Source organism: Ruditapes philippinarum, unplaced genomic scaffold, assembly GCF_026571515.1.
Source record: "Ruditapes philippinarum isolate M1 unplaced genomic scaffold, ASM2657151v2 ctg2134_1_1_1_1, whole genome shotgun sequence".
Classification (NCBI taxonomy): domain Eukaryota; kingdom Metazoa; phylum Mollusca; class Bivalvia; order Venerida; family Veneridae; genus Ruditapes; species Ruditapes philippinarum.
The window spans coordinates 21,064-45,679 of NW_026862004.1; the positions used below are offsets into that span (position 1 = coordinate 21,064).

General features: G+C 31.9%; 1 protein-coding gene across 1 annotated transcript in view; it reads left to right on the forward strand.

Moving 5' to 3' along the window:
* The first annotated feature begins 1,923 nt into the window (after positions 1-1,923).
* Positions 1,924-24,616, forward strand: part of LOC132717589 (E3 ubiquitin-protein ligase rnf213-alpha-like) — a 46,766-nt gene continuing 24,073 nt past the window's right edge. The window contains exons 1-13 of the mRNA XM_060701082.1: positions 1,924-2,196; positions 2,437-2,593; positions 2,897-3,117; positions 6,473-6,646; positions 10,191-10,355; positions 13,433-13,600; positions 15,604-15,850; positions 16,599-16,802; positions 18,268-18,436; positions 20,957-21,096; positions 21,356-21,430; positions 21,589-21,704; positions 22,907-23,048. Coding sequence (XP_060557065.1) covers positions 2,020-2,196; positions 2,437-2,593; positions 2,897-3,117; positions 6,473-6,646; positions 10,191-10,355; positions 13,433-13,600; positions 15,604-15,850; positions 16,599-16,802; positions 18,268-18,436; positions 20,957-21,096; positions 21,356-21,430; positions 21,589-21,704; positions 22,907-23,048 — 2,155 coding nt within the window. The 5' untranslated portion in view covers positions 1,924-2,019. The remainder of the gene's footprint in view (positions 2,197-2,436; positions 2,594-2,896; positions 3,118-6,472; positions 6,647-10,190; positions 10,356-13,432; positions 13,601-15,603; positions 15,851-16,598; positions 16,803-18,267; positions 18,437-20,956; positions 21,097-21,355; positions 21,431-21,588; positions 21,705-22,906; positions 23,049-24,616) is intronic.

Here is a 24,616-nt window from a genome sequence, read left to right on the forward strand (position 1 = left end):
TCTTTTCTCTGTCGAGTCGAGGTTTTCTATTCATCGAGCTGATGGCAGGGTTCGTGTAAACCGTAGTTGGAATGAACGTTATGTCAACTACCGTGTACTAGAATGAGATCGTTTCGGGATTGGGGTTCTGTCTAAATCTAGACAGGCATTGCAGATGGCTTTTGCACTAAATTCGTCGTTATTGACGAATATTTTAATACCCAGCGCCACTAAAATGAAATTCTTGCGAGGCATGTTATCCCACTATTTCAGATAATGATAATATAACCCTTTTAAACATAATGATGCCACAAGCCATACAGCTACGAACATTGTGAATTTCCTCATTGCGATTAACATTGCATTTATTAATGATTTGTCTGTTTTTATAATTGATTGGCCTTTAAAAAGCCCTGATCTAAATTCCATTTAACACCTTTGGGACAATTTTGACGTGCGTTTAAGACGACGCCCTATTCCACCGTCAAACGTCATTAAGCTAATACAAGCTAATAAAAGCCTTAATTCAGGCATGGAAGAACAATCCTGAAACCGAAATCAATACGCTCATCTGTTCTATGCGACAACACAGACACTTGGGTATAAATCTCAAAACCGTTTTAAATTCCAAATGAAATTTATATTTGTCAATCCTAGCACATGTATATATAAACTTAATAGAAGCCGTTTTGATAATAAATCAAATTTGAACGTCTATGATAATACACAAGATAAAAATTTTCGCCGGAAAAAATCCGCACACCTACCCTCAAACTCACCGTGTATTTTATTCCAATTCCATTATTTTCACATAACCCTTTTGTCCATCGACACAGAAGATATTATTCCCCACGATGATGGTCAATTTCAAACTCCAACATCAATATAAACAACGCAACAAGTGAAATGTTTCTGTGTCAATGTTCTTTAAATCTTTATTTTATTTTCACAAAGTTTTTCCAATACTAAAAAGCATTTAATGCCCCTTAAGTTCTTAATCACATTTCCATGCTAACTTCTATAAAAGTCTTAACGGGATATGATCGCATTCAGCGAGCTTTACTTTTTAAAAATGTTTTCCTGGAGATTTTTTTTAGTTTCTGGAGGAAATAGTGTCCTTACATTTCAAATTTTAAAAAAATGAGGGTTTTTATGTTATAACGACAATGAAATTTCATGTTTTACAGTTGCTGAGTTTTAAATATTCAAATGCTCAGTAACATATTGATTATATTATTTATTATAATCTGATTTTGAATGCTTATTGTTTAACAACATTTTCCTTTTAAGTCAACATAGAACCTATTTTTGAGATATTAAGCAAGCAGCCCGATTCATGTACTCTTGACACCCTTGTTAATGTGACTGATGAAGGGACATTAGAAAACTGTTCGAATACGGACAGAGTAGAGATAGTTTCTGAAGTTCCTGCACTGTGCAGATTACTCGATTGGATCAGCGATTATAGAAATAATCCATGCTTTTGTCGTTGGTGGGACGAGGAATGCACTAAACGCACGGATGATAGTTGCACAACATTAGATGACCTAGTAGAGCATGTTATGAAACCAGTTAATATAAGGCAAGAACTATTTATGAACATTAGATGACAGCCTGAATTGGATGGTTCATGTTTTTGAGACTAATCTTATATTGTATAATGTAGTAAGGAAAGTCCCAAGGAACGAAAGAAACTTAGAAATAACAAGTAATTTCCTCTTACTTACAAAAAGGAGGGTTATCGTTGAAACGTTTTTTTTACAGTAATCAAGGATTGACGCCTTTACAAAGAAGAACTGTTTCTAGTTATATATTGTTTTAAAATGTTGATTACAATAATTGAGTGTATATAACATACGCATAAAATAAAAATAAAAAAGCTGGACAAACATCCTTTACTATCACTTAAAATATTTTATAGCAATCCACTTTTCTTTAAACAGATTGCATACCTTGTCAGACAACATATTAAGTGGAGTGGTAACATTTAGGGAAATCGAAACACTGTTTGGGGAGCTATACCACGACAGATATGACATTATGAGAAAAGAGATAACACAGATTTGTCGGGATGGAGATTGTGTAGATAAAAGAATCGACCAGCTTAAAAAGTTCCGAAATTACCTGACAATGAACGACGTAGCACGTGTTATGGTAGACTTAAAAGAAACATATGACATGAAAGGAAACTTTGGTCCCTTTGAAAACATGCAAAGTGTAAGAAAATAACTGTAAAACACTTGAATTTCAATACCTTTATCAGAACTTAAATAGGAGAACGGTTCATGTCATACTCTGTAAATCATTGAATTGAAAAAAAAATAAAACAACAAAACACTAAAGAAGTTTGAATTAATACTTTTAATATGAAAATTATTGATCCTCTAACTTATACAAACTTAACAGTGTATTTTGTTTATTTTCGTTGATGAGTTAATATATTTCCTTTTGTTCAAGCATAAAAATGAGGACCTCGCTTTTAAAGACTTTGAAGAGTCCCTTTCCGAAGTTGGTGATTTGTTAGAAGGAATAACTCAAGAAAGAATAATTAGCCTTCAAGCCTTCATACAATCTCACAAGCTAGTTAAATGGCTTAATGACTCAATGAAAGAATGTAAGTGTTTAAAAGTAACAGTTTGGTAGTATTAAAAGTTATTCAACATTTTTTATTATTGATGTTCTTTTGTCCTTTTACAGCCAAAACAGATTATTTTAATTAAAGATGATTTATATAGTTTAATTGTGTGATGGATAGAATGTTTTAGATCTTAATATTCTCAAAATTGGTTTAATTAAAGTGAAACACTATTGAAATGACATATAATTTGTTGTATATTAATTGGAAGTTGAAATAATACTGCAAATGAGACTAAATAACCGCAATATACTTTCATCCTACCTTCTTTATTACGTATAGTTGGATTGAAAGAATTCATTGTATTTGTTGATCTTGCAACAATCTCTGCTGGCGAGAGTACCGAAAAAATGGCAATGGTTAAGAGCCTTCATGCTGGTGTTATTGCCTATTCCCCACTCATATTTGATATGTCACGGAAAGATGATTACAGAGATGTAATACAAAAATGTCAGAAAGTTTGGGAAACTTTAGAGGAGTCACCGAATATAAACGAAAGCCTTGTAAGTATATTACAAAGAATATTAATTATGTCAAAATGTTTTTGCTCTTAAAGCCCCCTTTTTCGTAACATTGTTTGGCACTTATTAGCCATCAATCATTTTTAGCTCACCTGAGCTTGCTCAGGGTGAGCTTTTAGGATCGTTGAATGTCCGTCGTCCGTCTTTCGTCCACACTTGTTCGTTAACACTCTAGCGGTCACATTTTTGCCTCAATCATCATCAAACTTTGTCAGTATGCTTATCTAGTTGATAGCTCGGATGAGTTTGAACACGGGTCATCTCAAATGAAAAACCCCGTCACAAGAGCTAAAAATAGAAAAACCTTGTTAACAGTCTTGCGGTCACATTTTTGCATCAATCATCATCAAACTTTGTCAGGATGCTTGTCTAGGTGATAGCTTGGATGAGTTCGAACTTTGGTAATCTCGGATAAGAAACTAGGTCACCGCAGCTAAAAATAGAAAAACCTTGTTAACGCTCTAGCGGTCAAATTTTTGCATGATCATCAAACTTGGTCAAGATGCTTATCCAGTTAATAGCTCGAATGAGTTCGAACATGGGTCATATCGGATGAAAAACTAGGTCACCGGAGCTAAAAATAGAAAAAACTTTTAACACTCTAGCGGTCACATTTTTGCCTCAATCATCATCAAACTTGGTCAGGATGCTTGTCTAGTTGATAGTTCAGACGAGTTCGAACATTGGTCATCTCGAATGAAAAACAAGGTCACCGGAGCTAACAAAAGAAAAAAACCTTGTTAACACTTTATTGGTCACATATTTACCTCAATCATCATCAAACCTGGGCAGTATGCTTGTCTAGTTGATAGCTTAGATGAGTTTGAACATTGGTTATCTCGGATAAAAAACTAAGTCACCGGAGCTAAAAATAGAAAATCCTTGTTAACACTCTAACGGTCACATTTTTGCCTCAATCATAATTAAACTTTGTCAGGATGCTTGCCTAGCTCAAATAAGTCCGAACATGTGTTATCTCGGATAAAAAAAACTAGGTCACAGGAGCTAAAAATAGAAAAACATTGTTAACACTCTAGTGGCTACTGTTTTGATCCAAATATCCTGTATATTGGTCTGAAAGTTTGTTCTGATGATGTCTAGGTCAAGTTTGAATATGGGTCACCTGGGGTCAAAAACTAGGTCACACTGCCCAAATATCGAAAAACCTTGTTAACATTCTAGTGGTCACATTTTTGACTCAATTATCATCAAACTTGGTCAGGATGCTTGTCTACGTCATTGCTCGGATGAGTTCGAACATGGGTCATCTTGCATGAAAAACTAGGTCACCTGAGCTAAAAATAGAAAAATCTAATTAACACTATAGTGGCTACTGTTTTGATCCAAATATCATTTTAATTGGTCTGAAAGTTTGTTTTAATGATTTCTGGGTCAAGTTAGGACATGGGTCATCTAGGATGAAAAACTAGGTCACAACGCCCAAATATGAAAAAACCTTGTTAACACCCTAGTGGTCACATTTTTACTCAATTATCATCAAACTTTGTCAGGATGCTTGTCTAGGTAATTGCTCGGATGATTCGAACATGGGTCATCTCGGATGAAAAACTAGGTCACCGGAGCTAAAAATAGAAAAATCTTGTTAACACTCTAGTGGCTACTGTTTTGATCCAAGTATCCTGGAAATTAGTCTGAAAGTTTGTTATGATGATTATTAGGTCAAGTTTGAATATGGGTAACCTGGGTAAATAACTAGGTCACACTGCTCAAATATGGATAATCCCTGTTAACACTCTAGTGGCCACTTTTAACAGATGCATTGGTCTAGGCCAATGTATGACCCTTATTAATTTTGGTAGTAAAGGATCTAAGGTACTCTCACATTGATTTTTTATGTCAAAATACTTTCCGACCAATGACTATTTAGGCTCTAAAATTTAAACTAAAATGCATAGATTTTGGCTAGTAGGTGACCGATTTCGAAAATTGGGTCAAAAGGTCACAGATATTTTGTAAGACTAATTATTGACTACCAATAATTGGAAAACCAATTTGCCCCTAGTCCACTAACTTTACAGGTACATTGGATTTAACACAAGATGTCCCCTATTGATTTAAGGATGCAGGATTAAAGGTTATAGTCAAATCGACTTTGACTGTCGTAACATGGTTTTATCCAATAACTCGACACCCGATGGGTCATTGGTGCTCAAAATCCACAGGTGGTTTAGGGCGGTAGATGACAAATTTTGGTGAAGGGTTTGAGGTCACTTTGATCTTACATTTCCTTGCAACATTGCATACAACCTCGTGCCAACAAGAGGAGCATCAACTCTTCTTTTTATTCATTATAAACCCATGCCGCTTTTGTGACTCCATGAAAATGTTATGACACGATGTTTCATCATTTGCGTTATACAAACATTACGTTACATTATATGAGTGTCAATTTAAATGATTGTTTGAACTAAAAGCGTTTTTGTTAATCTTAGTATAAGTATAAGATATATAGAATGTTATATTCGAGTTGGTTTTTAAATTGAAAAATTTCAGATTTCATATCAATGCAGATCGACTTTTATGCAATTGTCAAGACATTGAAAAACACATTTTCCTTTACTTATTAGTTTCATGCGTAAAACGCAATCATCAGAAGTGTAAATTGTAAATGGTATATATATATATATATATATATATATATATATATATATATATATATATATGCAATTGATTCACACGTTATCATATTTAAAGATAAACTAACTTTATGATAATACTTTTTATTTTGGACCCTTTTCGGTATCTTTTATATAAAATGCAAGATAAAACGGCAAGGCTTTTATTATTTTGAGGAATCATTTGCAAGCTTTTTTGAGGCATTACATCTTCTTGACATTTTCATGTTACGTTTCTATGGAAATGTTTGTATTTCTAGTTTTTTTTTGTTGTTGACGATTTTGAATCTGTAACTCATTTTAAGTATTTTCTTACACGTCTTTCCATTTTAATCGGAATGTGTAGGTTGAAATGATAATGTTTGTCTTGCCATGTAATTAAATGAGGTTTAAGAAACATATTAGGGTAGGAAACATTTGATTCTTGCAGTAGTTACAATATAAGGGGCAATGACCTTGAAAAGGGAAAATAACATTTTAACAAATAGATTTATCAGAATCATTATGTACAACGCCGCACTTCAAAGCATAAAAGCTAATGTAAGGAGTAATTAAATCTTTACAACTTTAATTTGCAAAACCTGGAATATTTTCAACAGCTTTGATCAAATGATTTATATTAAAAAGCGGTTTTATTATTTTAATTATTTGATTGTCGCTAAGATGAGTTTATTACATGATTGCATGTTTTGCAAAAACAGGTGTTTGCAAACCAACATTTAGAATGGTTCAAACATGTAAAAAATACAAAAGGAGTGGTGGAAGTTACATCTTTTATGGAGGCAAATGCTATCAATGACTTTGGAATATTTACAATCGGGAAGAATGCTGGAACACATGTTCAAAATGGAGATCATGATGTTACTTCAAACACAGTGAGCAAAACAGTTATATTCCTTTTCTTTAAAATTTTATTAAACATATTTCAACGGGCAACGTGTTTCATCTCTATACATAGAAAATTTGAAATTTATTACTAGTTAAATATTAAGGTTGTTAGTCGACCGCTTGTACATGTTCCGGGACAGAATTCTGAAACTACAAGAGATATCAACAAAAAACTTGGTAGTTAGAAACATCTTATTTGGTAAAAGTGCAGTGCAGAATAACTATAACTCTACCTTCCCATATGTTGGAGTTATTGCCCTTTGTTTATTTCCACACTTTGAACTTTGCTCGGGACATAACTTGAGAACTAAAAAATGCATCAATCTAAAACTCCGCATTGACTAATTTTGGAGTAATTGTCTTTTGCTCATTTTTACACTTTGAATTTTGTCCGGGATATAATTCTGAAACTACAAGAGATATCAACTTGAAACTTTGTAGGTAGATCGATCTTACTGTGTAGATGTGCAATACAAATAAACCCTCGTTTCCTTATTTTGGAGTTATTGCCCTTTTTATCATTTTACACTTTGAATTTTGTCCTGGACAATAACTATAAAATGTATCAACTTGAAACTTTGTAGGTAGATAGATCTGAGAACAAGTGTAGTGCAGCAGAACCGTATTCATCTCTACCCCAATTTTGGAGTTATTGCCCTTTGTTTATTTTTTACACTTTGAACTTTGTTCAGGACTATGAAAGGTATCAGCATGAAACTATGTATGTAGATCGATCTAAATGGGAAGAACTGCAGAAATCTCAGGGAGAAAGAACGTATTGCCTTTAAAAGAAGTCATGAAAACTTAAGATCCAAACTTTGATTTATTTAACTGAAAAAGGACGAATAATTCCAAAACATTTGAAAAAAAGCTATGAAGTTATGCATTTTCCTTATAAGACACATCTTAACTAAAAGCATGTATTCTGACAAGGGAGTGTCGGGGGTATTCGGCACTTGTGACAATTTCTATTTTTTTTTCCAAACCCTGCTTTATCATTTATGATCAGTATTCTGTCATACTAGAAAATAAAATTAATATAACATGAAAGATTATGTGACTTTCAATTGTGAAATTATATATAAGTTTTACATAGCGATTAACTTTATGATAATATTCATAATAACCTTTGCGTGGACACAATGATGCACCTTATTACACTTTGAAAACCAGCGGAGTGAAGAATTTTGACATCTAAAGCAGAATTCAAACCCGAAAACGTTTATAGATAAGAGATTTTAAGTTTTTAACCTTATCCAATAGGCCAAAGATATCCATATCTCATTTCTTTCAGCACCCCCTGTAACTCATGCCTACACTTTATTTGTACCCTTCATGGTGAATATATTTGGCCGGGATATGAATTCATGATTCTGATATTTCACATGAAGCGACATAATGTTTTATAGTATTAGACGCTTCATCGGATATATACACTTAACATATCTTATAAGTGTGCATGTATAAATGGTTTCATAGGTGTATCAATATTTGCCCGGTCATGCTGGAATTTTCAATAAATACAGAAAAATGACATGTTATCATTTTTATTTATTTTCTATTTCATTCAGGATAAAAGTTCAAGATGTATTTCTAAAAAATGTGAGTGCTCGTCGAAAGTCGATGTTGCAAAATGATGTCTTAATACAGTATGTGCCCACCCTGACTGTGTATTACAGCCTAGTAGCGTCGTCACATCGATGCTACACACCGTTGTAGATCATATTGGTATTGGTGAGGAAGGTTACTAACGATGTCAGTTGCTTTGTACTTAATGATTAGCATTCTTAAAGTATTCCGGTGTACACCCATGCGAGGCGCAACCTACAAATGATACAGACATGTTATTAATAAATAAAAAATATGCATTTACGTTCGTCTTAGGTAGAAACTGAATTTAAATGATATTCGGCTTTTACAATGCAAATGAATTAAAATAATATTTAAACAAATAAATTGAGTTTACCACCTCTGTTTGATGGACACCAGCGTTGACCAATCCTAGGGCTATACCACGCTGTTGTAAAGCTCATTTACCAATGTGGTGTTTTTCTGATATGTGGATCTCTATTGTATCCGTGAATATCATGTGCAATTTTTTTTCACCCATTCTCACAAATTTTTCGTGCATTGTGTGAATTTCGTTCGTTCATGGTTGAACGCACCTCATAATTAAAATTGACATGCTTGAGCACGGGAAAAGTGTGGAAATGCAGCCAATAATCAGAACGCAAAATTTTGTAAAAATATAGTGATAAACGAAAAAGTTATAAGGACATAAAAGGTGCACACTTATAAGATTTGTTAAGTGTAAAGATTTTGCAAAGGTAAATAAGGTAAATTACAAAGAGCAATAAAAATCTTTTTGAGTGATCTACCCCTGAATATGAGATATTTGCTCTTGTTCGGTCATTTTCCAGGACATATAACTCCAAATTGTTTTAAGCATTACCTGATTTGATTGGAAAATTGTGTGTGTTATTCTCTGCCATTGTGCAAAATGAAATGCAATTCTATGTGACATATTTTATTCTGTCGTTGCATATGCGAAATGTTGAAATTTGTTGCGATTTATGGCACGTCTTTGATAGAGATTTGTGTATGTTTACATGTTTAAACATAGCAACATATACTATGATAGCATCCTTTTGAAAATTTGTGATGAAATAAAGTAACAAAACTTAATGCTAAATAAAAGAAAGTACCGTTATGCATGTTTATTAGTTATCTGCTCATGAAAGTAGCCTAGAAGAGTACAAAAGCCCCAAAGTTCAGGGACAAAAGACTTAAAAGTATGATGGCGAACCAATAAATTTTCATAAATTAGTTTAAATCACAATTCTAATCGTTTTTTCTCTCAAAAGTTACCTTCTTTGCCTTTAAAGTTTATGAAAAAATATAAACATATAAAATCGAATTTAAGAACTTATACTTTAACTGTTTTTAATATTTTAAATAATCGTAAAAGTATATTTCACTTTATGCTTTAAAACACATGGTTTTGAACAAACGCACTGATAAATAGCCTTGTTAGTATGCTTACAAAAATACAAACTGCATTAAATATAGAATGTTTTAAATTCTTCAAAATATATTACTCGGTTATCTGTAAGAAGTGATCGCAACTTTGACCTAAACATACTAATGCTTTATCTATTCTTGAAATAGCCTGTTATTCATAGCAATTTAATATATCGGGCCTAATTTTACTGACTGTTTGCTCGCAAGACAAAACGGTTAAATACGGGACTTTAAATAATTCTACTGTAAACGGTATGTATATCATAGTAATTGCAACAGTACAATTGTTTGAAAAAACCTTCATACATGTATATCTTTGTCGCTATTTGTCCGGTTAAAGTAATATTTTTAAGTTTTTTATTAAAGTATATTTTACTTAAACGGAGATCTCTTAAAACAGGTGGCAGTCACTGAAATATTTTATTTTTGGTAAATTATTTTAATGTTTCTAGTTAACGCAAACATTCTTATCTTCTTGACATGTCTAGTTTTTTTATATCTTTATTTCAGGCGTTGTCTCATGTAATCAAATTGACAGTTCCCGCTGACAGAAAAGCGGGTAGGATAGAAGCTAGGGAATACAGTTTGAGTGAATTAGAAGAGCTTCAAAGCAAACTTATACTTGTTGCTGGTGAGGCAGAAAAAGGGCAAGCATGTGTGGAAAGATTTTCTATGGTAAGTTCTCTGAAAGTACGGACATAGCACAAAAATGTAGAAAGGAAATAGTTTCTGTTTAGTTCATAAATATTTCATTCTAAAGTTAAAACTATGACTACGTAGCATCATTTACATGTGCTTTCACTCAGTCTGTAGGTTCACAAAAATAAAATAAGGGAGAAAGAAATTCGATGAAACGAAGAAGGCCTTGCTGAAAACTGAGATAGTACACTCAACATTCCATTTATGGTAATCACTGTTATTTGTAACACGTCAACTGGTTAAGTTAAACGACATGACTGTTTTTTTTATTTAGAGGTATTTGTTTTGCTTTCTTTATTCTAGAAAAACGAGGGTTATGCTTTCAGCGAATTCTAGCAAAATGCTTACATAAAGTAACATGCTCCAGACTCATGCTGAGTTTTCATGAAAAGTTTTAAAATGTATTTTAAGGTACTATTGTGAAGTGACAAAAATGTAACTTACACATTGCAAACAGTACTTACTATTTCTGTAAATAACCGAAAAGAGACAGTAGCTCTTACTGCATAATTCACATATTAGAATAATACGATGAAATATATCGTAAACTTAAATCATCAATCTTTTTACTTTTGTAAAAATCTTAGTTGTTTTCCTGCAGAATAATTTTCTTGAAATTTTTGGGTACACGTCAGCCGTATGTCATTAAATCACACACAATTTGGAAAAGGCATATTGAGTCGACAAAGTATAGAAATAAATGCGTGTTTATCTCTATAAGAGGCCTGTGCTTTTCTGTTGTCGATCTTTATCAGGGCATTTTTCTAGCATTTAATGGTAACAAGAAGAGATAAGAAGCCTAATCTTAATAAAGGGAAATATTTTCTGTATATTATGTATTCTCGTCAGCACAACAAAATGCTCTTTGTTAGTTGAAAGAATATAACTTTTCTGCTAATATTTTTTGAAGACTTAAGCTGAACATCACTTTCTTGTTCATTTATTAAATATCTTTTTGTTTGTTATCAGAAATCAGAAATTGTTATGCTACCCGAAGAGAGAGCAAATTGTCACTGTTTGTCCGTCCATCCGTCCATCACATTATTGTCAGGAGAATAGAAGGAATAAAATTTTAGTTTAATACTAAGAGTATTGTTATTGCATAATTATCGCCCATAGCAGGTCAGTTATAGTCCGTTTCGAAAAAAAACTCGCAAAGCAGTCGACGGAGTATATAACGTAAATTCAGTTCACAGACTTCAATTGTAATATGTAGCAAGTAACTGTTGTTAATTACGCAAGAAGCTAATTCTTTTTGCCGATTGATGCACGTACTTATTAAGTAGCGCATGTAGTAACTGAGCGCTTCAAAATATTTTGACAAGAACTAAATGGTGGAGTAAAGTTTTATTGTTGGCTTTATGTTTTGACCACATGAATAAAGTATTAGGCAAGAGAGGAAATATTATTTCTATATTCATAGCTGAACGGGGATTCCAAGCATTTTTGGAAATGCTAATACCTGTTATCTGTATTTTTGTGTTTGTTCACTCATCTGTATAATTAGATAAAATTTCAGTTAATAGATAATGCAGAATGTTTCGGACATATCCCTTGCGTTTTTATTATTATCTAACAAATTAAGTGGTTATCTAGAAAAAAGGTTTCTGTTACCAGTTATACAACGCATCGTATAATTATATTATTTTCTACATAAACTGTGTTAGTTAGTTAACTGCTTCAGTATCAGATTATTATCTGTATAAATAGTATAATTAGTAAAATTTTCAGTAAAAGATAATTGATAATGCGGAATACTTTGAAAACTTCCCGGGGTAACCTTACCAAAATCTACCCTATATTGAAATTAAAAAGTATTTATTTTTGTATCATATATACAATAGAAGGATACTGTATTTGTTCAGAAAAATGTCCGATTTGGGAGCATTCAGCTGGTGCGACATGATGTAGTATCCTACCACTGATATATGAAATTTAAGTTTAAGATTAGTTTTCTTATTAAAGGCATATTGTATATTGATTCAAACATTACGTTAACGTCGAAAGATTTTCTAGAAATTACATACAAAACGTAAGTCAAGTTAATTTTCAAACACCCTTACGGCAATATTATTTTCGTAAATAAAACAATTACAGTGAATAATACATGTAGCAAGTAAATTAATTAAGCTGAAAGGACATTATAGTTTAGAATTGCAACGCATGGAATATACTCGTATAGATAACAAATGACAATATTGAAGCGAATTCATTACTCCTGATCATCTACCATTTCGAGTCAACTTTATTAATTGCTTTTGTTTTACATCCTAATATAATTACCTTCTTTTTATGGAAAGTTGGCTTGATATTTTCATTTAAATTTGCATTTGCATTGATTTGTTAATTGTAAATAATTGTTATTATCAATAATAATTCTAAATGTTCAACAAACACAAATGAATTGTTGACAGAATATTGCCTAACTTTTTGAGTCACTATGAAGACCTGCTAAACAAAAGTGAGATGTTGGTTTTAGCAAAGCAAATTTCGGTTATCCTTTTGACCTATATAACTATGCCGTTGATTATATCATATTTAAAGAGATACTATTTGTGAAAACAACATTTGTTCCACTGTTTTCATTCCAAAAATAGCCAAATTAGCGAATTTAATATGACTGCGTGAAACAACAATTTTGGCTACTGTAACATTATATACTTTTAAAGGCTTTGTAACTGGAAAATTTATTATTATGATTTTCATAATTAACTTTGAGGACATGCACTGTGATGTAATGCAGTTGAATCTCAACGGCATGTCTTGATGCTTCTTCATTTCTTTGCTTAAAGATATATATCAATTACTTTCAGAAATATTTAATCTCTCACTGGTATTTATATTTGCATTGTCTTATTCCACTAACTTGTCTAGCACTATTTGAGTCGTTTAATGTTTACCCAAATCAACAATATAATCCATTAGACGTCCATTGTTATAATTCCTCATTATGTTATATCAAAAATGTTCAGTGATTTCAAAATAGTTTCATGAATGATCATGTTAGAAGGTTGTTATGGCAATATATAACAATTTCCTTTTCTTAACTTTAGGTACTTGATGGTGTTATACGACTTAGTCAAGTTTACATAAGACTCGTGTCATCCGGTTGTGTCATATTCACCAACTTTGCAATAAAGCTGTTTTGTGAACCAAATCTAAATACACCAGTGTGCGTTATTCTCGAGTTCAAAAATGGTGACGAACTAACACAATTAAAGGTAATTTATAATTTGTTAATGAAATGACAACATCAGAATTCAAAACTTAATTGTTGCGATAAAAAAATAGTTACTCATTTTAATTTTCATGGTATATTATTATGTACTATTTTTGTGGTTAAATAACAGAATAAGGTAGTTAGCATGCAAACATAAAGGGTTTAGCCTACAAAATGCGATAACTTTGATTAGTGTTGTCAGCATTATTAAAGAGACACTTAGACTAGTTTTACATGTCAACTGAACTCGACGAAAACGATTTGTTTTTACTTTGTTAGAAATTATACTTTTTTTTGGTAATAAAGGTTTATATACACCAAACTTTATTCTTGAAAATACACGACTGTTGTCATTTGGAAAGAAAATTGGGTCATAAAATGATTGCTGCAAGTAAGGAACATAACTTATTATTAATGTTCTACTTGATAGGATATGTTAGTTCCTATTATTATCTGTTCTGACTGGTTTCGATTTTGGTTATTTAGTACGATAAGGCAATCATTTTGTTATTCCAGATAAATTTGAAAAATTGATCTCTAAATAGGGAAATAATAATAATATTTATTATGTTTTTTTAATGAATTTTGTTATTATTTCTTCTATCAATTGTATAATTATTTATCAAATTATCATACATACTAATGTAAACTAATGCAAATGGCCGTACACAAACGAATATCAGATGGCTTTAGAAAATAATAATACGTCAAAAGCAACACTCCCTTGTTTGATATCTCCATCCTTTTATTAAAAAAATATGTGTTTTTGTATCTTTCTTCAGTTAAATATCTGTTATTTCTGTGCACTTAAACACATTATTGATGGTCAGACGAATTTTGATGATGGTAGGAATAAAGATTAGAAGTACATGTCGACTGGTTGTCTGTTATCAAGCTATCTTACGGTTTCAGGTGGTTCTTATCAATTCCCTGTGTGTCTGAATGATGCACGAGGATCACCTTGCATTTTTCTTGACAAGTAGAGTTGGAAAGTTTAAATTTTGTCATATGTCAGTGTGACCAAAACAAACAAGCTGTTACTTTTTGTTTCAGTGAGCACATTGGATATGCAAGCTACGGAATGCCGTTAGGGCCATCGCCTATGAATGTGTTAATCTGAAACGCGATAGTCGATAGTACGATGGTGAAAACACGAAATCACGAAACTACGATGGTGAAAACACGATACTACGATGATGAAAACGCGATAGTACGATGATGAAAACGCGATAGTACGATGATGAAAACACGACAGTACGATGGTGAAAACGCGATAGTACGATGATGAAAACACGACAGTACGATGATGAAAACGCGATAGTACGATGGTGAAAACGCGATAGTACGATGATGAAAACACGACAGTACGATGATGAAAATTCGAAATCACGAAATTACGATAGTGAAAACGCGACAGTACGATGGTGAAAACACGATAGTTTATCGCGTTTTCATCATCGTAGTATCGTATTGTCGCGTTTTCATCATCGTACTTTCGCGTTTTCATCATCGTACTTTCGCATTTTCACCATCGTAGTTTCGTGATTTCGCGTTTTCACCATCGTACTATCGACTATCGCGTTTCAGATCAACACATTCATAAGCAATGGCCCTAACGGCATTCCGTAGCAAACTCCTAATGTATAGATGTATGTTATTCTTTAAATTGTCCTTTAAAGTGTTTGTTTACAAATGCTTTACTGAAACGTATAATCGTAGATTTTCGGCGGTTAAATAGAAAAAAAGAAAAATATAGATTAAGGAATTGTGATAAATCGCAAGTCCAAAAAGAGTTTTTAATTGCTTAACTGATTGCATATGGGGTTTTATTCTAAATCTTCGTTTTTCTATGGTTTATATGCAGTACATTAAAGGTAATGTATTATGTATGGACTTATGCCATGAGACGGTGTTGATCCGGTGAAAAATTTAAGTCCAGAGTTCAAAGTCATATAAAGCATTGAAATGATGCAGTATCAAGTATGCAATAACTTTTTCTTGAAGTGTCGAAAAACAACAGATGAACGCCTTGAGAATATTATGCCGAAAATAGCATCACAAATGGAGAAATGTTTAGCAAATTGGATTACATTTGTTAACGAAAAGCGAACTGAGTACCTTCATCTCAACTACTACACAATGGACCAGTTAGTGATCATTCAGAAAGAGATTGCAAATTTATGTCTACAAAAAGAAACATCACCTAAGCTTTTCCCATTACTTCAGTGTGTAAAGAGCGATTGTAAAAAAGGTATGAATGTCTGTTTGCACAAGCGTGCCACATAGAAGCTTGCATGATTACCGCTGCATGAATACATCAGCGTACGTTTCTAAATTCAGAAGTTCAAGCTTTTATGTTTATTTCTTTAAAAACCTTAAGTCGTTAGTAGTGTAGAACCTCATGAACATACATTCACATTTTTTATCTTTATTTTCAAACATATTTTTAGTTTAATATAGGCGCGTCCGTTGCCGAGTGGTTAAAGTCAATGTCTTCAAACACCACTTTCCCAGCACCGCTTTGTGTTCGACACGGACTTTAGATTCTTTCAAATCAGGAAGCAGCCCAGCTTACTAACTAAACGTCAGTAGTTCTACTCAAGTACCTGTTTGTGCCTGAAATAATGCACGGAACGGCATCCGGGATCTTCTTCCATCATTAAAGCTGGAACGTCGCCATATGACCTTAACTGTTTCGGTGTGACTTAAAACTCAATCAATCAAACAAACAAAAAACAATTAATTTAATGTTTTTTTCCATGAGAACCAGAATCTGTATATTGTACTGTCCAGTCTAAAAACAAAATTTAACTTTAACCTGTATTTATTATTTAAAATATAAATGACCTTTGCAATGGTCAATTTTGTCTGTTTTTTAAAAGTAAATAAATCGATATTTCTAAAAAATTCTTTCTCCCTGCAATTTAGTATACTTTACTGACAGACTGATTGTCTTGTAATAAAAACTTGATGCACTTCACTAACATTTTTTTCTATAGATGATGTTATCTGTGCAAACCAAAAAGCAGTGACAGAAATTAAAGCAGACCGATCAGATAGAGATTTGGAGCAAGAATCATCAAATTTAATGGAGAAAGAAGATCCGAAACGAGACAAATTTATCAAAAAGCTAGTAATGGCTAAATTTGAAAGACTTATACCATTTGCATTAGAGAAGTTTCCAAACTTTGATATTAGTAAAGGTATATTTCTAAAACAACAACTAAACAAATGACATGTTTAATATCGATACATTTACTAAATAACATTTGTTAGTGATTTGGCAAATATATGATAAAAATGGCATACATGCTAAAATCTCTTAAATGTATTTAATCTCAAAGTCGGTTGTCTATGTTATCATACACCGTATTAATGACTATGAATGAGTTAGCGTCCGAAAATTATGTTTAGATTATTATCTGTTTTAGATGCTTTATATTGAATATTTGTTTACAAATTGATAAAAGGTTCACGTTATGGCATCATTGTATCGCTTTATATTATTGCTTTTGAAAATGATCGTAGAAATCTATGTCTTGTAACAGAACATCATATCTTGTCTTTTAAAATTCGTACTATTTGATTTCAAAATCTCCAAAAATGACCAAGTTACGGATATAACACATAAATACACCATAGATTTGGGGCTGCGTTCTGAAACAGTCGCCTTGCCACTTTGATCTTTTGTTTTCTTTTGCATGACACCTAAGCCAGTGACTTTGACTTTGAGAAAGCTACAAACCTGAATTTATCATTCGAAACATCATTTCATGCTGGTCATTACTTGTGCTTTATTTAACGAAATCAAGAAGAAAAAATCAGTCGAGTCGGCTTTTTGGACATTATACATGACTTGGTGCTTAAAGCTACAACCTTTATTATTGCCTACGAAACATCACCAAATGACCGTTTGAATAGATCTAGCAACTGTAATATCCTTCAGGCAATGACACAGTTATGGAATGACACAAAACAATGCTTCAGGGTTGGCTTCAAACATCTACTACATTAAGCGAACAAAAATATAAAATATAGTTAAATGTTTTGGATCATGTTCTTCACTTTTTATACTTTTCAGTTTTGACCGATCTTAATTAAACTTTATACTTCATTGTCACAGATATATGAGTTGGATACAAATGCCTACTTTACGGGTTTATTTTACGTTGTCAATTTATAAAAAAATCTATTGACGGATCATTGTTTTTATAAGCTAAAAGCGGTATAAGTTTGTCAAAAGTTATTTTAGCTGCTTTGTTAAAAAATCTCTATCAAAAATGTTCGTGTTAATATTAATGTTGCATGCATTATTTTATGTACTTCACTATCTCAATACTTTATCATCAATAACAATATTGATTTTAAATGCCAAATTGTAACTGATTTAGATTATTACGTGAAAGATGTCTACTGCTCTTGCTATATATATTAACATTTATACGTAAAGGAAAACAAATAATTAAGTTGCAGACAATAACTTGAGAACACAAAAATGTGTGTTGAATTGTATTTGTATTTCGTATTAATATATCTTCCTCTCCTACCCACTTGTATCCATTTGTATTTGGATAGTTCTGAATAGGTGAATGATTTGATAAATATTTATGGGATAAAAAACAAATGCGAAAACTTTTTTGCTCCTACTTCTTATTTTACTGTTTGAAGCTTTGACTTGGTGCATGAAAAACAAGAACAACGTTGAAAAATTTGAGACCGAACGAAAATCACGGTTGTCAAAAACTAGAGGAGATGTTACCGATGATCTTGCAACTGGAGATACCCAACCAACAGATACCTTTGCTACTTGGATGAGCAAAGCTATGGCTAATGAAGGGTAGGTGTTTTTATGATAATGTAATAAATAACTTTGTTAAGTAACCGAAGGAACACAGAAACTTAGTTTATGCACCAGCTCTCAACTCCTCCTTTCATTCTATTCTATATCTATAACGCAGAACATTATGTGTAAAGCTGTACTCTTAGATTTTATATTGTTTTCTTCCATGTCAGATATTTTCTTTATTTCTTACATTAGTTTCAAATCAGATGAAGGAGAAAAAGTTCAAAAAAGTCTTAACAGACTTACAAGAATTGTACATTATAGATCAATTGGCGGACGAATGACATTGTTCATTATGAACTTTGGTAGGCTTGCTAGAGATTAGAATATTAAATGTATTTTCTTTGGAACATAAAAAAACTAGACAAAATAACCACAGTATGTTTTTTATTATTATAATTGTAACAAATATACAAACATCATATACAAATAGTAACAAAGGGGACAAATATAGTAATATTACATACATCTTGTTCATGTCAAATTTTAAAAAAAGGTTTCTATTAATACTTGGGAATTAAGATACTATGATTATATTTCAAGTCCCAGATAAACACTGAAAAGAAAAATTTTGGATGAATTTCAAAAAGACAAATTTCTGATTTTTTTGTTATACACGTTAAAAAAATAATTGTACATTAAAAGTCATGAATAAGTTTGCTTGGCATGTTTATATGGTTAAACATTATTTATAAAGTTAATGGAAGACTGTTAACTGAAGAGATTGCTCTACTAGTTTGTTGAATTATTGCTTCAAAATCATCATCTGACTTTGTGTTTACATTTCTATCAATAAATTCATAACACCTTATGTTAAAACTGCAGACAAAAGTTTGTTCTGTTAAAATCTCACAGTACTCGACAAATCAGCATTCCACTCAAACCTCCATAAAACCGATTGTCTTCAAACAAAATAGAATCAACTTCTTTCAGCAAAAAATGTGGAAATCAGGGTCGATTTAAATATTCACGGTAAAAATGTCCATTTAGGGTCGTAAAAAAGAAAGGAACTATTAATAAACCGGAACGGACAATTTCAAAATGATAATACTATGATATAAAAATTTGTAAAAAACGTTTATAAAGAGTGCAATTGATTGTAGAATATGTTTGCATTTCATTTCCTGCAAAATTCTCCACTTCGTTATTTATAACCATATTGCGACACGAATGACCGTTTCTTTGAGTTTCAGACTCAAAACTAAAACTACTTCTATACATATATTTTCGTGTTGGAGATACAAATTTACGAAATGAATAACCAAATTCAAGTTTATTTTTTTTGTTTTGTCTTTTATCTGCGGTTGAGGCGTGAGATTTGTTCCCGTTCTCATTCATTAATATGACATGCTGCAAATCACCGAAGGGAAAACCAACATACATTTGAATGCGGATGAAAAGAATGAGTCGCAAATAATTGAAAAAATGATAATCGTCAGAAAAACTGTCTGAAATTAAATGTTGTTTATTACGAAATTTTTTTAACAAAACATGGTTTGTGATGCTAAGATATCTTGTTTGTTTCCACATTCAGAGCAGAGTTTTTAAAGGTTGCAGTTACTTTATTGTTGATAAATATACTGGACTCATTCTAAGGCAAAACATAAAATATTCTTAATCATTCATATAAAGATATTTATTTAAGAGCTTGGTTTTTCTATTGTCTATGATTGAATTTTTGAAAGTCCAAATATCCTTAAAATTTGTTAAAAGTGTTTTGATGATTTCTAGCTCAAAAGCCATTATGGTTCTACCGAAGTCAAAAACTTAGCACACAACCCAAACATCGAAAGAAACACTCTTCACAAACTGTTTGTCAATATCCTTGACATTGGTCAGAATGAATGTTGATATGATTTTAGCTCAAGGTTAAAAGGGGCATTTAGGGTCACAAACTAAATGACTTTGAATACTCATATGAAAAAAAAGCCTTAGAAGTAAAATTAATATTAAGAAAACCTTGTAAACACTATCAATGTAATATTTGCAGCCAAAGTATCCTTAGAATTTCTCAGAAATGATGTTTAGATGATTTCTAAGTTTGTATGTGTGTGTGTGTGTGTGTGTGTGTGTGTGTGTGCGTGTGCGTGTGCGTGTGTGGGAAACAGTCCGTTTGTTGGAAAAACCATGTTTGCATTTGCATAATATCAGGTGCAAATACGAACTGTACGATATTACTTTGAGATTTGATATGCTTTTCATTTAGAGATTACAATATTTATTAAGAGTTTTATAAATCAAGTGAGCGATTTAAGGGCCATAATCGCCCTCTTATTACTTGTTCTCATGTGACCATCATTGTCCTCTTGTTTGAACTTGTTAAGACGATTGTTTTCACCTGATTACAACTAAATATGAAATATAAAATAAATTGTATCAAGAAAGTACAGCTCTTTAAAGATCCGAAGTGTAAATTATATATGATAACGATAACCTTAAATAATTGTTGTTCAAATAAAAAAAGATATTTTAACTTTTCAAGATCCTAATTTTAATATCATGCATGTATTGTAGTCAGTATGACAAGTGTGAATTTATGCTACTGAAGTTCGATAGAATATGGCAGGACTTTATCCAGGCAATCATATCAAATCTGCAAGACTTCATTAGTTTAAAACAGCTTGGAGTTTTATTGCGACATCTCGCAAATGAGGGTAATTTTGTTAACTATTTCATGTCTTTTTATTAAAAATGATAGGTTTGAATGATATTGCTTATCTTAAAATCTAATTAAAATTTAATACAAGTTACACTTTAATAAATAGATAAGATAAGTGACTTGTTTCATCTTGTTTTAGAATTTTAAATGTCATCAGCTTTACTGTCAGTATAACTGTTAAAAAGTTGAATAAGTTCTACAAACTGATATAAACCAAACGTTTGCATTTTTCATTGAAAACATATTTGTTTCAGAGAAAAAGAAAGTGAATAGAACATTTCCAGATGGTTACATAGAATCTTCTCCAAATCTAGTTATTTGTTCAACTGGTAATTATGTAAATGTTTCTTATTTTTATTATCTTTTTCATTGTATATGCATTACAATAACATTTTCTGTGAAAACACACTTAAAATACCGGAAAGTTTACAGTTGGTTAAAAATCTATAAAGTATGATGCTAGGATAGTATTTTTTACACGTATCAGATGAAGTTCTACAAACTACGTTATCGGTATACATGATGGGCGAAACTGCTGATGATATGCCACTTCCCCAATCAGATGAAGTGCTTATGTGTTCAGCAAAAACGTCCCTCGAGCAGGTATATCATATTTGAATATTTTTTTTTTTATAAAAAATGTAACAATTTAAAGTGTTTTTGGCAAACATTTTTTTCTGTTAGTATGTTTTCTAATAAAAACGTATACAATCAAACCTGGCATGCAACATTTTTAGTTTTGCCTTCCTTAGCGTTTTTGGGGTCACCTTTTTGTAGTTTAACCTACAGTCATACAGAACTTTCATCAACAACCATATAAAAACTGCGTTTTGATTTAGATTTAATATTCTTGCTAATATCGTCCCATGCTGTTTTGCTTATTTTATACTAGTTTGAGATAAATTTGCATTGGTTCTTTACATAAATTTTCAGTGTTTGTCATAATCAGAAATAGAGTCTTGAATGTTTTAGATCCTGTGATAACAGTTTTGGTACAGCAACCGATATATTTTGTTTTCTATTTTTATAAATATTGGATTATTTCACATCACAAATTAAAAGTTAAACTGAAGAAGCTTTATATCTGTCGGATGTTTGACTTCCAAACATTGGCTCATCTGAGTTAAGTGATTTTCTTTTTGTCAAGTATGATCTTAAAGCTTTTTAAAAAGGGTTGGAATAATTTGTCGGCGACGACATCGTTTAACGTTATTTCTTTAAAACAAATATAATGGTTTTCTCTATATCAAAAAGCTTTATTTCAATAATAAGAACATAGGTGTCCCTAAAATTTATCTTTTGCAAATGTATACCGCTGAAATTATTGTCTAGTTAACGTTAAGTTTCAGCGAAATGTTTCAGCTAGACTCCATTGGCAATGAACAATTAAACGGGACTTTCATGTATTGAAACTATATCTTCGTCGAAATTTAAGTAGAATTGTTCGTTTATTACACCAGAATTGCCATTGAATTTCTTGTTTTCTATTAACTTCAATGATATGTTTTGTTTATACCCATCGTTTTTCTAATCAGATACTCGGCCTACATATGATTTACATCTAATACAAAGTATTCTAAACCTACAGCAAAGTTTAATCGCAGATGCATTCATTGTAAATTTCCAATCTTGAATTTAATAGATAAGGGTATAGGTTATAATAAATTTTATAATTTACAAAAGTATGAATTTTCAAGTATAAAATAATACTGCGAATAACAGAAGTACAATTTGAACACACTATTTATTTGCTAAATTGGATGTGAAAAAGGTGTTTGTTTCTTAAAACTCTTGTTGATTAACAGGTTGATGTATTCCTCAGGCGAAGCGTTTTCTTTGCAAATGGAAAGATTCATTGCATAGTCAATGCTGATTTAATGGAATTTAATGTATGTGAAGGACTGCATGATCTTCTTCAGGAATACATACGAAAAGTCGGTTCGGATGGTAAATTTTTATTTCTCGTTCAAATAAAAAAATATGAGGTTAATGCTTCATTATTTGGCCTTAATTTATATTCTTTTAGAAGTTGTTATGTTCGTCCAGGTCACAAAGAATATGGTTTGAAAAATCTATGTATTTGAATTGCTATAATGCTTCATTTTTATGCTTCCGAAGGGTGAGCATATAGTCGCCTTTTTGTCCGTCCGTCCGCTTTCCTTGTCCGGAATATAACTCTCAAATAACAAGAGGTATCAACATGGAACTTTGCAGGTAGATAGATCTGACCAGGTATATGTGTAGTGCACAAGAACCATAACTCTGCATTGCCCTTTTTCATTTATACACTTAAGCATTGACCGGGACATAACTCTTAAACTATGAGAAATATTAACATGAAACTTTGTAGGAAGATGGATCTCATTTGGAAGATGTGCAGTGCAAAAGAATCGTAACTCTGCCTTGCCAAATTTCGGAGTTATTGCCCTTTTACATTTTCACATTGTGAACTTTTTCCGGGACATAACACTAAAACTATAAGAGATATCAACATAAACTTTGTAAGTAGATAGATCTCATAAAAGTGCAGTGCAACAGAACCATAAATCTACCTTGCTTAATTTTAGCTTTTTTGCCCTTTGTTCATTTGTACACTTTGAACTTTGTCCGTGACATAACTCTGAAAACACAAGAGGTATCAAAGTGAAACTTGGTAGATAGATATATCTCATTTAAAAAAAGTGCTGTGCAAAAGAACCATAATTCTGTTTTGTCAAATTTTGGAGTTATTGTCCTTTGTTTATTATAACACTTCGGACTTTGTGTGGGACATAACTCTAAAACTAAGAGATATCAGCATGAAACTTTGTAGGTAGATATACCTCATTGAGTAAATGTGCAGTGCAAATAAACAATAACTCTGCATTGCCTCACTTTGGAATTCACCGATAAACACTAGCAGACCACAGGCTATTCTTATCAGTTATCGAGTAAAGATAACCGGTTGCGTATTTCGCTGTATAAATCGTATGTAAAATGGTTTGACATGTTGTACTATAACAGTTAATTTAAATACTTTGGTGTCAAAATATGTGTTGAAGTATATACTGCGACAAAGCTATGATCCAAAGCTTTCCATTGATGTAATAAGTCTTATAATCGGACATTTGAATAACAACGACATTAAAATAACAACACACTAGCGGTTTAAAAAGGATTAATTTGTATTGATTTTGCATAAGAGATATCGATTTTACTCCAAGACAATGGAAACAACTTTGGTTATTTACGTAGTTCGTATTGAAAGTGTTTTTTGGTGTATTATTGCACTTTGAACTTTGTCTTGGACATAACTGAAGCTACAAAAGGTATCCTTTTCTGTGTACAAAATATGATAAATAAGATCAACAAGGAAAGGCGGCGTTGAATGAACGCAGCCCCCACCCGACCCAGCAACCAACCCAGCAACAATAGCCAGTGGCAAGGAGCCCAGGAGGATCTCAAACAAAAACAGGACAGGGCACAAGGCAGAGCACGGGCAGGCAAACCACCACACAAGAATAAATAATAAGCAA